This window comes from Pseudorasbora parva, chromosome 17 (genome assembly GCF_024679245.1).
Source record: "Pseudorasbora parva isolate DD20220531a chromosome 17, ASM2467924v1, whole genome shotgun sequence".
Lineage (NCBI taxonomy): Eukaryota > Metazoa > Chordata > Actinopteri > Cypriniformes > Gobionidae > Pseudorasbora > Pseudorasbora parva.
In genome coordinates this window covers 27,966,690-27,982,351 of record NC_090188.1, presented here as the reverse complement: position 1 = coordinate 27,982,351, position 15,662 = coordinate 27,966,690, and the positions used below count along the sequence as shown (strand labels likewise).

The window sequence follows — 15,662 nt, the reverse complement described above, 5'->3', positions numbered from 1 at the left end:
AGACAGAAGGAAGCCCATTGCACTCACATGCTTTATTTAGAATTAGAGATGAGGAGGGTAAAGAGATCTAATAGTGAGCGAGTACTAGATGAGGTGGTTCTTTTTGATTGTGTAACTAAAGCACAAAAACCCAATGAGGAGAAGTATGAAAACTAACACGAGTTCACTCCCATCATAATAATCACTTTTAGCACTGAATATCTAACTATCCGCCTTCCATATCTAATCCAAGTGCTCTGTCTTACTCTTCATGGTTTAATTTCTACAGCTGTCATCTATTGATTCTTAATCTGATTAATAACATTCACTTTCTCTCTCACCCTCTTTTTTTTTAGGTGATGATTTCTCAATCATCCAGCAGGAGATTTTTATGGTGAAGGAATGCACCCATCACAACATTGTGGCTTACTTTGGCAGCTACCTCTGGTAACAATGGATAACTAGATTTTCTATAAATGAATGTATTTTAGTTGCCTAAATTAGAGCTGAACGATTTTGGAAAATAATCTCTTCTTCCCCCCCCCCCCCACCCCCCCACCCCCCTTTTTTTAAACCAATATTGCGATTGCGATTTTGTATGCCATTATGTTTTAAGCTCTATATCTTCTGTATTATTAAACAAAGATGAGCAATAAATTGTTTAATAGTAATGGTGGGAATAGGCACCTCACTATCCAATTCCAAAACAATTCTTGGACTTTTTTCGTATTAATCGTATTAATAAAACTTTTTAAAATAATTAAGCATATTTAATTAAAACAATTGCATGTGAAGAATTTTAAATATATAAACTAATATAGGTAAAAAACATAAAAGCTATTAAATATTGAGAAACAAAAAACATATTACAAGCAATGAACAAAGTATGCTTTCAGTATTTAAGAGTATATGAACTGTGAGTGATTTTTCTCATCTTTACTGTTGTTTGATTATTAATAATGACATCATAGACAGCGTGAGATCTGCATTGACACTAATGCAGAGATCTATTTTAAAATATAAGATGTGGTTTGTCCTGTCTATTTAATCTCTGAAGACATTACTGACTGTGTTTATATTAATTTTGCGTCATAAAAGCATTTTGAGACGTGCACAGTCGCATACACGAGCATTCTTCACAAAGCGCGGCCCGAGCATTTGATACTGAAGGCCTTCTGTCAGTGAGTTTCCTATTTTTGATATACAAGCACAATGCATTCCAAACGACATAAATGAAGAAGTGTAAGAAAAATACCTGTGGGCGAGAACACCGTAAGCGCAGCTTCAAGCAAAGTTTCTCATAGCGCATAACCTGTGCAATGAAGCCCGCGAATGTCATTGTGATTCACTTCAACCTTTCCGAACGTTATGAAATATTTTTTTATGGTTCTTGTGTGTGTGTGAGAAAGAGAGAGAGAGTAAATGGAAGCAAGCAGAAAACGGGCATTTCTAAAACACATCCAGCGCCATTGCGCGCCTGCAGTTAAACTCTAAGCTCAGAATTTGTCCAGAATCATAGGAGAGAGAATCTTTTCTCCACCCCTATTGTATAGTATGACCAACACAATGTTAGATCGATTAAACATAAACTGTTCTTTCCTGTAGGCATAACGTGTCAAGTTGATGCTGCTTCTGCAGACTCCTTGCGTGTCACGTGACCAGACTGTAATCGCAACCTTTGTGGTTGTTACTTTGTTTTATCATATTGCGATATTATTGCAAATGCAATTAATCGTTCAGCCCTAGCCTAAATTGTTGTATTTAGATGCCTACATTGTGATATATTTATTTAAAGCTGCTGTCTGTAACTTTTCTTTGTGTTCAAGATTTACAAAAATTAACATGAAAACATGAATCCATTTTCCAAACCATGTCTTGCCCTGAATCATTTTTGGTACACTTATAATAAGTGTTTATATTGGGACTATTTTAGAGCAGTCTGGTAGGAACCGCTGTGGAGGAGCACGGCCCCTGCGTGTGACTCGCCATAGACATAAACAGAAAGAGGTAGCTCTGGCTGCAATGTTCTTCCACAAGACGCATACAGCTCAGTTTATTAACCTCTAGACACCAAAAAGTTACAGACTGCAGCTTTAAATGCCTCACATTTAAGTTTAAATATGTATACATTTTGTAAACATATCTGTCTCTCTTTAGCCGTGAAAAGTTGTGGATTTGTATGGAATACTGCGGTGGAGGATCCTTACAAGACATCTATCATGGTAAATTGGTTGTGTGCAAAAATCTCCATGTTGAATCGACACCCTCTATTTTTACCCTGACACCACTGTGTTTTTGTACATGTGCAGTTACAGGTCCACTCTCTGAGCTTCAGATCGCATATGTCTGCAGAGAAACGTTACAGGTAAGATCCTTCCAACGCTCACATGGTGTAAAGGCCTGTTCACACCAAGGATGATAACTGTAATGATAATAAAAAGTTATAGTTCTTAAATCTTCTTAATATAAATGAATAGCAGAGTCCACACCAAAACTATATTGATAATGGCACAGGAATCCATCCTGCTTTAAAGAGCTTAGAATAAACAGAATGATGTCATCCACTGGTATGGACACTAATATAGTTATCTTTATAGTTCTCGATCTTAATGCTGTAGATACTGTTTTATTAAATGCATCGTTTAAACATCGTGAGATGATTCAGTTGTGTGTATGTGTTTAGGGTCTGGGTTATCTGCACTCTAAAGGAAAGATGCACAGAGACATCAAGGTAATACAGTGTTAAAATCAATGTATCGCTTGGTGTTCTTCCTTTTTCACGCTGCATATTTTGCCCTGCCTTTTAATAACTTTAAGCTCATTGTGCAATAGGGGGCGAATATTCTGCTCACAGACAATGGAGATGTCAAATTAGGTGAGAGAGTCGCACTGAAGTTGCTGTGTGTGGTTGTCTGTTACTGAATTTCAATAAACAAATTTCTCCCTTTTTTGCAGCGGACTTTGGAGTCGCCGCTAAAATAACGGCCACCATGGCGAAAAGGAAATCTTTTATTGGGACGCCCTACTGGTAAGCCCCATTCCATCTGTCAGTGATTTTATGATGGATACATTTAAAAGTACATTTAAAAAATATATTAAAACATGTGCGCGCTTCAGGTCAGAGTCCAGCAGCGCGAGCACATCCCGCAACACACCTTTTCTTCTCATGCATGCATATTTCTGTTGCTTTCTTTATCATATGCTGCGCGTATATATTTAACTCTTCTACTTCAAATGTTTAGTGGAACATTGGAAGTAGAAGAGCACCCCTGCTGTCACACATCCTCGCAAATTAAGAAATACAGCTCATGTTAGCGCTGTCCTCCTTAAAGTACCGGTACTAATAAAAGTCCATATCGCACTGTTTGTAATTTCAGGGTATCGCAATACTTTTCTAGTACCGGTATATCGTGCACCACTACTACAGCCTTGCATTTTCAACAGTGCAGAAAAACAAGGGTAGAATCTCATAATCCAGAATGGAAATGGAAATCTACCATAAGATCAGCAGAGCACATTTATATGCAGTTCAGACAATAAAATGGCAACTTTCAAAGTCTTCCAAAAGAGTCTCAGGTGGACAACTCGGATGGAAGAGGATAGACAGGCAAAGTGCACGTGAAGTTTAGCTAACAATTCCAAGAATGTAGCTCTACAAGTTTCAATAAACGGAACAGTTTTGTGACATACTCAAACTTTGTGTCTTTTCTTAATGCAAAACGTATAGCAAGAGGAATACAGTCTATCTTGCATTCATGATGAGCTTTGATAACCTTTGACAATTAAAAAAAAAATCTTTGATTTGTTTATATCTAAACTATTTTATTCACTTGCTATTACTGTTTTGTAGAGTAAAGCTAGTTAGTTCTGTTCAGTAAATTAATCAAACTAATTTACAAATTGTCTATATTATTTATTAGTGAATTTAAAATATTATCAAGTAATCACAAACAACCACAAATATTTGTGGAAATTCATTAGTTAAACAAAGTAAAAAATTCAGTCCCACATTATCCTTCAGAAATCATTATAATTTCAATTTAGAGTCAAGAAACATTTCTTCTAATCAGTAACATTGTAACATTATAAATGTCTTTTACTGTCACTTTTAACTCTTTCCCTGCCAAACACAGAATTTTCCGTTATTTGTGAGAAAACACTTCCACACTATAAAAAGTAAAAACAGAAAATGTACTGGTAATTTTCTGCCAGTACATTATTTTATATTTTATATTATTAGCTACAGGACTGTGTAAGCATTAGGGGTATTGATTGACTCGCTCTGAATCTGATCTGGAATCTTTTCAGTCTTATCTGGAAGTTGTCTTTCACAAAAACTTGATTTTCTCAGCTTTTTGTTTAAAATGTAGCTTTTTTTTAATGAAACTTACCCATATTCAAGCGTTGATAAAAAAGGAATGCATGAAGCTAGAATAAAACGTTTTTTTGTTTTTTAAATGAAGAGTGTCAGTTCTTTCTTTTGATGTATGGCATGCTCAGATATTCATTAAAAATATATATATTCTATGAGCTATTATATTTTGGTGAAAATGGTCAAAAACACTGGTGGTGGCTGGCAATTTTTTTTATTTTTAACGCTGACGGGGAAAGAGTCGTTGTTTAATAAGTAAAAAAGAAGGAATATTACTGACCCCAAACTTTTGAGCAGTAGTGTATGTGTATATTAATGTCTTGTCTACTCTGTGTTTGTGTGGATAGGATGGCTCCAGAGGTGGCGGCAGTGGAGAAGAATGGTGGTTATAATCATCTGTGTGATATCTGGGCTGTTGGAATCACATCCATAGAACTGGCAGAGCTACAGCCACCCATGTTTGACCTCCATCCCATGAGGTATACACACACACACACTTGTTGCCAATGTGCAGACATGTTTTTAACCAAGGTATTTGCTCCGGGTCTGTGAATCTCACTAACCTAATTAAACACAAACATTATCTAGGTTAAGAAGATAATTAACCATTAAACTACCACCACATCCTCACATAATTACTTAGTGGTTTTTTTAATCTTGGTTTGATCTCTATTTGTCTCACTTTTTGTGTGTACGTGCAGGGCTTTATTTCTGATGTCTAAAAGCAACTTCCAACCACCCAAGTTAAAGGACAAGACCAAATGGTAAGTCTCTCTTCCCTGTTTTATTCATATGTTTGCATATTTGAGCAATACAGAAGTATAGAGTTTGTGTTCTAAATGAGTACACTTTTAAAATTAAAATAATGAATCATCCCTCCCTTTTTTCCTTTCTGTCTTAACTGTCTTGCTTTTCCACAGGTCTACAGCCTTCCACAATTTTGTTAAAATTTCTCTTACTAAAAATCCAAAGAAGAGACCATCAGCTGAGAAGCTGCTCTCGGTAATGATTTCACAGTTCAGCTCTTTAACTTGTTTAGCGGAAGTGCTATGTGTACATGCAATGAGATGCGTGCTGTGTCCCAATTCGCAATTAGAATTAGTGTCTTAAATCGTAGTATGTTGAAATGAGTATTCCAAAGATACCCGGATAGACTACTTTTTCAGATATCTCTTGCAGATCCATGCACACTCTAAAATGACAAAACTACAAACATGGCGGATGTGCGAGTAGTGAGGTTTAGATAAAGCGGTTTGATTGATTAATAATCAGTATCTAACCTGACAAAAATATTATCAACATTATATTTCATACCCAACAGCATGTAAACTTTTGTAAGGATATGTATGGTAATAACTTTTAAATATAATATTATCCAAATTGCAAACACATGAGGAGTTCTCCACATAAAAGGCCCATGACTGGCAGATTTCATCCTCGTTTGTAGTTCTTAACGAATCCTCCTCCAAATTGGGTTGTGTTTGCAATATCAGCCGTTACGAGTGTGCGTCGATCCACTTTAGATTCTGACTGGAAATAGTAAACCATCCGGATATCTTTGGAATACTCTTTTCAACACTCTTTTTACGATTTGGGACATACTAATACTATTTTCGAATACTATTTAGTATGGATATGCGAATTGGGACGCAGGGTGTATCTTTAATAAAGAAGAATCTTATGCTGAACAAAGCTCCATTCATTTGAAAATACAGTAATATTGTGACATTTTATTACACAATAACATTTATTTTAATGTACAGTATTTTAAGAAACAATGTTCTAAGCTGAATTTTCATCCTCATTACTACAGTCTACAGTGCCACTCTATCCTTCAGAAATATTTTTAACTTGCTTATTTGGTGCTTAAGAAACATTTCTCATTATTATACAGGGAGTGCAGAATTATTAGGCAAATGAGTATTTTGACCACATCATCCTCGTTTTCCATGTTGTCTTACTCCAAGCTGTATAGGCTGGAAAGCCTACTACCAATTAAGCATATTAGGTGATGTGCATCTCTGTAATGAGAAGGGGTGTGGTCTAATGGCATCAACACCCTATATCAGGTGTGCATAATTATTAGGCAACTTCCTTTCCTTTGGCAAAATGGGTCAAAAGAAGGACTTGACAGGCTCAGAAAAGTCAAAAATAGTGAGATATATTGCAGAGGGATGCAGCAGTCTTAAAATAGCCAAGCTTCTGAAAGCGTGATCATCGAACAATCAAGCGTTTCATTCAAAATAGTCAACAGGGTCGCAAGAAGCGTGTGGAAAAACCAAGGCGCAAAATAACTGCCCGTGAACTGAGAAAAGTCAAGCGTACAGCTGCCAAGATGCCACTTGCCACCAGTTTGGCCATATTTCAGAGCTGCAACATCACTGGAGTGCCCAAAAGCACAAGGTGTGCAATACTCAGAGACATGGCCAAGGTAAGAAAGGCAGAAAGTCGACCACCACTGAACAAGACACAAGCTGAAACGTCAAGACTGGGCCAAGAAATATCTCAAGACTGATTTTTCTAAGGTTTTATGGACTGATGAAATGAGAGTGAGTCTTGATGGGCCAGATGGATGGGCCCGTTGCTGGATTGGTAAAGGGCAGAGAGCTCCAGTCCGACTCAGACGCCAGCAAGGTGGAGGTGGAGTACTGGTTTGGGCTGGTATCATCAAAGATGAGCTTGTGGGGCCTTTTCGGGTTGAGGATGGAGTCAAGCTCAACTCCCAGTCTTACTGCCAGTTTCTGGAAGACACCTTCTTCAAGCAGTGGTACAGGAAGAAGTCTGCATCCTTCAAGAAAAACATGATTTTCATGCAGGACAATGCTCCATCACACGCGTCCAAGTACTCCACAGCGTGGCTGGCAAGAAAGGGTATAAAAGAAGAAAATCTAATGATATGGCCTCCTTGTTCACCTGATCTGAACCCCATTGAGAACCTGTGGTCCATCATCAAATGTGCGATTTACAAGGAGGGAAAACCGTACACCTCTCTGAACAGTGGCTGGGAGGCTGTGGTTGCTGCTGCACGCAATGTTGATGGTGAACAGATTAAAACACTGACAGAATCCATGGATGGCAGGCTTTTGAGTGTCCTTGCAAAGAAAGGTGGCTATATTGGTCACTGATTTGTTTTTGTTTGGTTTTTGAATGTCAGAAATGTATATTTGTGAATGTTGAGATGTTATATTGGTTTCACTGGTAAAAATAAATAATTGAAATGGGTATAAATTAGTTTTTTGTTAAGTTGCCTAATAATTATGCACAGTAATAGTCACCTGCACACACAGATATCCCCCTAAAATAGCTAAAACTAAAACTTCCAAAAATATTCTGCTTTGATATTTTTTGTGTTCATTGAGAACTTGGTTTTTGTTCAATAATAAAATTAATCCTCAAAAATACAATTTGCCTAATAATTCTGCGCTCCCTGTAAATGTTTTTCAGCATTCTTTGATGACTAGGAAGTTCAAAAGAACAGCATTTATTTGAAATTGAAATTTTACTGAATATTACAGAGGCCACATCACAAGCAACCACTCACTACATTGTCTCTGTGTTTGTGTGCAGCACTTATTTGTGGCTCAGACAGGTTTGACTCGGCGGTTAGCTTTAGAGCTACTTGATAAGATGAACAACCCGGATAATCATCAGTCTCACTTCAGCCAGGGAGATGAAGATGACTTGGAGGTAACTGTCATGTTATGCTACTGTCATGGTACTGTCATGTTATGCTACTGTCATGGTACTGTCATGTTATGCTACTGTCATGTTATGGTGCCATATTACATGGCTTGTGTGTGTATGAGAGAGAACGATGGCGAGTTAGTTTCAAGGGTGGGTTGCACCAATGAGGATTAAGCTTATATCATAAATAAAGATTAAAGGTGCACTATGTAGTATATTTGCAGTAAAATATCCAAAAACCACTAGGCCAGTGTTATATTTTGTTCAGTTGAGTATTTACAGTATCCCAAATGTTTCCAACTATTTGTAAATGTGAAAAATTGCTATTTTTACCAAGGATCCGGGACGTCTGAGCATAGCGTCTGAGGTCAGTTGCATCATAGCTGCATCACCCTCTTTGTTTCTGGTAGACACAGCAGCTGCTGAACGAACGCACAGAGTAACATCATTTTAAACACACATAAATGTATCTAATATGATAAACCGTTGCGTTACCTCATACTCATGACCGGAAAAGTGGAAATGGCGCCCACGACTGTCCTGTCCCGTCATAATACAAGTCCCGCTGCTCGCGAGGTGAGTGTTTGTGTAACAATCGCTCCTGTGGCCTTGCTCAGCTCCTCAATACTTGGTCCTGTTCTGCTTCATTCTACAGTAACGTTGATAACTGCATCCGTGAGCATGATTTCTGCCCGAGTCCTATTTTCCACCGGCCGTGAGGTGAAGACCACATGTCCCAAGATGCTGTGCTTAAACTTGGCGTCATTAAACTATGCCTTTGTTTTGAATAGACACCCTCTAGCGGACGAAAAAGATGCATAGCGCAGCTGTAAATCAAGGTTTATCTAATAATTCTGTTGCGTCAAGCTTTAAACTCGATCCTGGATTCAATATATATTTAAGATAGATTAATTAAACTCAAACAATATTATATAATATTATTATAATAAAATAGTGCAATTAAAATGTGTGGCTGATTGAACAAAGACAGAAACAGTGGCTGTGTCACCAGGTCTCAGAGAGGTGATTTTTTACAAATAAAAATGAAAATTAAAGCGAATTGAGCCGGCAAAGTTTGAGGGTAGTGGCAGCCCATAAGCCTGCTATCCAATGACCCGATGTCTAGGATGCAGTTCCTTCACTAATCTCGATGTCGGGCAAAGAAAAGAAGAGAGGAATATATTTAGCATTAACGGCAGCGGTTATGATAAGGTGAGCGCCAGTGATTGCTGCCACACCTCTTGTTTCTCATGCCAGCTCCACACGTGGCTGCTGGGCGGCATTCTAACGGACAGGGCGGGGCTGTCAACCGCTTCTCTCAGTTGTTCAGTCATGTTATGCTGCCATATTACGCCATTAAAATACTCTAAATGTATTTACAATATTTTTTTATTGCCTGCTTAATCAGCTTTTATTCTAAACTGATTTTGTTTTCAGGGTTTATAATGACAGCTGAGGTTTTACAGGCTTGTTTCTTTTATGGAGAGTAGCTCATGTCAGAGAGAGAGAGAGTTTCTGGAGGTCAATATAGAGGAAATTAAATATATATACATTGTTGCTGTTTATTTACAATGGCGATTCCATCATGCCGGAGAAAAATAATCATAAATAGAGCTTTTATCATAGGTTTGAATTCTAATCCACGATTTGTTAATCTGTACTTAAAATTAAGTGGTACAACACAACTGGATTTAAAATAAAACCCAGATCAACAAATTGCTCTTAATTTAATCCTTATTGATCCTGTGTCAATAAATGAATATTGGTGTGTGAGAGTTTTTGTGCGTAGATATGCAAACGTTTCAGTGTATTTGTGTGTGTGTGCACATGACTTTAAATGGTAAATGTGTGCGAGTGATGGTGTTCGTATACTTATTTTTTACCTGGGTTCTTTCTCTGGTTCACAGCCGCTTGCAGAGCGCCACACCATTCGTTCGACCCACAACAGGAGCTCTCGTGCTGAAAGAACCCAGTCACAGATCAACTGTAAGTGAGCATCTGTCAATCATGATGATGATTGAGTGTTCCGATGTCTTAAATCTTCCTTGGACACCCCCCCCCCCCCCCCCCCCAATTTATAATATTGTTCTTCTTAGCCATCAGTCTACTGTGTTCTGATCAGATAGCTAAGTCGACATGAGTTTGACCTTTTATTTGTGAACTTGAGACCACAGACCACAATCATAAGTGCCTTCTCTTGGTCTTGCTCTGTTTTTTAAGAAGAGAGTTTTTAGTTCAACTTTAGATAGAACTGCAAGCCTTGAGCCTCCCTGTGGTGGAGACATGGTACTACATGTAATGGCTTCAACCCAAACATTGTGTAGCAATTCTTGTGCAATCAAAGCATTCCAGTAGAACAGAATGTTAAGTTATGGTTATGGTGACAGTTTTGATCTCAGTGTCATGCTGAGTTGCATATACTATGCGGTAATCATTTTTTTGTTGTCTCTGTATTTTAGTTGATAAGCTTCAGTTTGAGCCTCCCTTGAGGAAAGAGACCGAAGCGAGTGCCGAGATGGTGAGAGGAACATAACAGATTGTCCACACATCACTAATATTAATATTCACTTCTGTTTGAAAGTTTGGGTCAGATATTGTTATTGTTATAAGATATTGTTTTTTTGTTTTAAATGAAAGAAGTCAATACTTGAATTCAGCTAGGATGCATTTAATTTATCAAAAGAGACAGTAAAGAAATTTATGAAGATACAAAATATTTCCATTTCAAATAAATGCTGTTATTTTGAACTTTCTATTCATCAAAGCATCCTGAAAAAAAGTATATATATATATATTAGTGATGCCACAATACTCAATATAATATTGTACCGTTCGGTACGGCATTCACGGTTCAATACGCGCTGGTGAATTGCGGTTTTTTTTTTTTTGGTTTTGCATTTAATTAATTATTTAAATTTCTCTCCGTTTGAAATATTTCTCTTAGTTTATTTCGGCTCTGTTTGAGTGTGCCTGTGAGTCTACGCGCTGATAGGAGCAAATATCCTCTAAAGTTAATGGCCGTTTAGCCTCATTTTAAAGCCTTGCCGGTTAAACATTTCATGCGCGTGCATATGTTTAACCGGCAAGGACTGTTCAATGCATGCACTGTTTTGCACATAGAGCGCACACTAAACGTCTGTCAAACACGTGACTACTGTACAGCCTTACTGCGCTAATACTGTCAAAATACACACAAGGTTAACATATAAACACAGTCGGTTATGTCTAAAGTAAAAGTAAAATCGTGTGCGTCTGTATATGAGATGTGAGCAAGTCTTCAATTGACAGCAGCATCTTAGTGAACACGCTGTCCTTAAAGGGACAGTTCACCTCTTAAATGATTTTAATAATAAATAAAATAAAAAAGACCTTTAATAAAGTAGCTTTTAATCAAGGTTGTATATTGAAGACTATGTAGTTTTAATTTTAGCCTACATTTATTCATTCAAATTCATACTTAAATGCTACTGTACATCTCTGAGCTGCCACTGTAGATCTTTATATATATTTATTTTATATTATACAATACACTAGGAATGTGTACAAGGGTTTTTTTAAAGTAAAGTTTTAAGTTTAAATAAGGGGTTTCAAGTCTTTTAAGTTAAATAAAGAAAGAGTATTGCAATAAAAACATTTTCTCCTTAACCCAGGGCTATTCAAATCTTACCCTGGAGGGCCAATGCGGTGCAGAGTTTAGCTCCAACTCTAATCAAACACACCTGAACATGCTAATCAATGTCTTGAGGATCATTAGAAAATCACAGGTGGGTGTGTTTGATCAGGGTTGGAGCTAAACTCTGCAGCGCATTCGCCCTCCAGGGTAAGATTTGAATAGCCCTGCCTTAACCTTTTTCTGTTCCTGTCACCTAAGAATAGAATAGCAAAAAATCTGAACCGAAAAACAGTGGTTAAAAACCGAGGTATGTATTGAACCGTGGACTAACTGTATTGTTGCATCTCTAATATATATATATATACACTCACGGTCAAATCTGCGGGTGTCGTGAAACGAGGATCATACCATTTTGACAATATGGGGGTGCTCAATATTTTAAAGACGCGGCAAAGCGCTGAGCTTCGCGTCAGCTGTGCAACCCCTTTAAGGGCGCTGAGCTTCACACCGCGAAGCGAAGTTCAGCACCGCGGCTTTAAAATTCGAACACATTTAATGAGTGTAAACACACCACCGGTGGCATTCGGTGCCTGTCCGCGGCGACTCAGGAAGTTGTTTAAAATCCTGCTGCGTCACAAAGTGCGATTTAAAGGTTTTGTATAAAATGTATATTATATTTCCGGTGTGAGATACCTGAGGTGCGGCGCTGAGCTTCAAGTCCGGTGTGAGATACCTGAGGTGCGGCGCTGAGCTTCACGTCCGGTGTGAGATACCTGAGGTGCGGCGGTGAGCTTCACGTCCGGTGTGAGATACTTGAGGCGCGGCGCTGAGCTTCACGTTCGGTGTGAGATACCTGAGGCGTGGCGCTGAGCTTCACGTCCGGTGTGAGATACCTGAGGTGCGGCGCTGAGCTTCACGTCCGGTGTGAGATACTTGAGGCGCGGCGCTGAGCTTCACGTCCGGTGTGAGATACCTGAGGCGCGGCGCTGAGCTTCACGTTCGGTGTGAGATACCTGAGGCGTGGCGCTGAGCTTCACGTCCGGTGTGAGATACCTGAGGCGCGGCGCTGAGCTTCACGTCCGGTGTGAGATACCTGAGGCGCGGCGCTGAGCTTCACGTCCGGTGTGAGATACTTGAGGTGCGGCGCTGAGCTTCACGTCCGGTGTGAGATACCTGAGGTGCGGCGCTGAGCTTCACGTCCGGTGTGAGATACTTGAGGCGCGGCGCTGAGCTTCACGTTCGGTGTGAGATACCTGAGGTGCGGCGCTGAGCTTCACGTCCGGTGTGAGATACTTGAGGCGCAATGCTGAGCTTCAAGTCCGGTGTGAGATACCTGAGGCGCGGCGCTGAGCTTCAAGTCCGGTGTGAGATACCTGAGGCGCGATGCTGAGCTTCAAGTCCGGTGTGAGATACCTGAGGCGCGATGCTGAGCTTCAAGTCCGGTGTGAGATTCCTGAGGCGCGATGCTGAGCTTCAAGTCCGGTGTGAGATAACTGAGGCGCGGCGCTGAGCTTCAAGTCCGGTGTGAGATACTTGAAGTGCGGCTCTTAGCTTCGCGTCCGGTGTGAGATACTTGAGGCGTGGTATTTAGCTTTGCGTCCGGTGTGAGATACCTGAGATGCGGCGCTGAGCTTCAAGTCCGGTGTGAGATACCTGAAGTGCGGCGCTTAGCTTCGCGTCCGGTGTGAGATACCTGAGGCGTGGTATTTAGCTTCGTGTCCGGTGTGCGACCCCCTTTAGGCACAATCGGCTTAAGAACGTGCATGTAAACACACTCAAAGTTCTTATACGTGTTATGAGAAAACGGTTTACGAATGTTTATCCACCACATTAACTTTTATATAAACCTAAATAAGAAAGCCATTATCAGTTCGTCTGTCAGTTGGCAGGTAGTTTTGGTCGCTTTATTAAAAGTTGTTGCTGTGTGGAAAGGAAAATAAAAATAGTTTTACTCTCGCTGACTAGTGTCATGCGCCTCCCAACCCATTCGCACAAACATAGATGATTCGACTATCAGTTGACCATAGAAAGATTCGACAATTCTGATTCGAATGTGTAAATCCTTAGTCGGGGACACCGCATAATATATTAGGGCTGTCAATCGATTAAAAATTTGAATCTAATTAATTACATACTCTGTGATTAATTAATCTAAATTACATACATTATGTACAATGCATAATTTTTGCTACAAATTTAAATTCAAATGAATCAGTTAATTATTAGCAAAAGTGGCATTAAAGTTCAATAACTCTTTTATTATTATTTTCACTGTTCAAACATTGGCTATAACAATCAACAATATGATCTAGGATGATGAGGAAATAAATTAAAAAGTGCTTCAGGAAGAAGACATTTATGTAGGCAGCTACAGTTGTATTTATGTATTATGTATTTACAGTTTTTTTCACTGTACATACAAGGAAACTGGTGTGCAGGACTGTGCTATCCATTTAGCAAGGCAATTGCTCTGTCGGTCACATACAGATTTGCTAAGTTTGCGTTTCAGTAGGTGCGGTTACATGGAGCAATGTAATCTGTTTAAAAGTCCAATCCGAATGAAAATGCTTCATATAAACACCTCAATCGGAATAAGAATGCCCAAACTAAAATTGTAATCGTTTTTAGAGGGCTAGGATGGGATAAACCTTTCCATTAACCGATTAAATGAAATATTCCACCATGTATACGACCTGATCCGTTTACTGTGTACGTCCTTCTGTGACATGATCATAGACCGCAATATACGCATAGACAGTAATATATAAAATATATACAGCGTAATAGTACTATTAGTTATTACGGTAATATATAGTAGTATACGTTGTGTGGTGCGTTAACGCTAACAGGCTTGTTGACAAGAGAGGAAAGTTTTTTTCTGAGGTGTTAAACTTTTTATTTCATAACAAGACATGAAGATAATGTTGGAATAATGACACAGACATAGCCCGGCTACATCTCATCTTGACAGCGTTTGTCCCGGGCAGTTTTTACTTACAGTGCGGTTTGAAGATGACGTTGACTGCTAGAATTGTTATTACGGGACGTTAGGTCGTACCTCTGGATTATCGTTAACTCCTGGATGCGTTGCATTTGGTACTTTTATCAACACTGCCATCAAGCCGGGGGGTTTTCTATTAGTAAATGTCTAATCAATGATCCAGACAGCTCGTTCTCATCTCCTTCCTTCATTTTACGGTTAAATGGTGGCGAGAACTGCTCGGGACAAATTTCAATAAGGAATGGATTAACCTGCGTTCATTTTTTTAACACATTTTTTTTCCCTCCAGATTAATTAATCGAAATTAACGCGTTATTTTAACATATATACATAATATATACATAACAAATACTTATTTTCCTCACTGTGTATATATATATATATATATATATATATATATATATATATATATATATATATATATATATATATATATATATATATACACAGTGAGGAAAATAAGTATTTGTACACACTGCTATTTTGCAAGTTCTCCTACTTGGAAATCATGGAGGGGTCTGAAATTGTCATCGTAAGTCCACTGTAACTATTTTAACTAATTATTTTGTATGATACAGACCCTCAAAGACCTGTTAGTATGCCTTTAAAATGTCCACCTCCACTCCATTTATTATCCTAAATTAGATGCACCTGTTTGAGGTTGTTAGCTGCATAAAGACACCTGTCCACCCCATACAATCAGTAAGAATCCAACTACTAACATGGCCAAGACCAAGAGCTGTCCAAAGACACTAGAGAAAAAATTGTACACCTCCACAAGGCTGGAAAGGGCTATGGGGAAATTGCCAAGCAGCTTGGTGAAAAAAGGTCCACTGTTGGAGCAATCATTAGAAAATGGAAGAAGCTAAACATAACTGTCAATTTCCCTCAGACTGGGGCTCCATGCAAGATCTCACCTTGTGGGGTCTCAGTGATCCTAAGAAAGGTCAGAAATCACCCCAGAACTACACGGAAGGAGCTGGTCACTGACCTGAAAAGTGCTGGGACCACCG

General features: G+C 38.9%; 1 protein-coding gene across 5 annotated transcripts in view; it reads left to right on the top strand.

Moving 5' to 3' along the window:
• The window catches only part of map4k5 (mitogen-activated protein kinase kinase kinase kinase 5), a 58,757-nt gene that overhangs the window by 19,401 nt on the left and 23,694 nt on the right, over positions 1-15,662 (top strand). For all 5 annotated transcript variants that reach the window (XM_067420729.1, XM_067420727.1, XM_067420725.1 and 2 more), the window contains exons 4-15: positions 336-426; positions 2,137-2,201; positions 2,289-2,344; positions 2,663-2,710; positions 2,812-2,854; positions 2,935-3,007; positions 4,699-4,830; positions 5,053-5,115; positions 5,272-5,353; positions 7,919-8,038; positions 9,943-10,021; positions 10,495-10,553. In XM_067420729.1, coding sequence (XP_067276830.1) covers positions 336-426; positions 2,137-2,201; positions 2,289-2,344; positions 2,663-2,710; positions 2,812-2,854; positions 2,935-3,007; positions 4,699-4,830; positions 5,053-5,115; positions 5,272-5,353; positions 7,919-8,038; positions 9,943-10,021; positions 10,495-10,553 — 911 coding nt within the window. The remainder of the gene's footprint in view (positions 1-335; positions 427-2,136; positions 2,202-2,288; positions 2,345-2,662; positions 2,711-2,811; positions 2,855-2,934; positions 3,008-4,698; positions 4,831-5,052; positions 5,116-5,271; positions 5,354-7,918; positions 8,039-9,942; positions 10,022-10,494; positions 10,554-15,662) is intronic.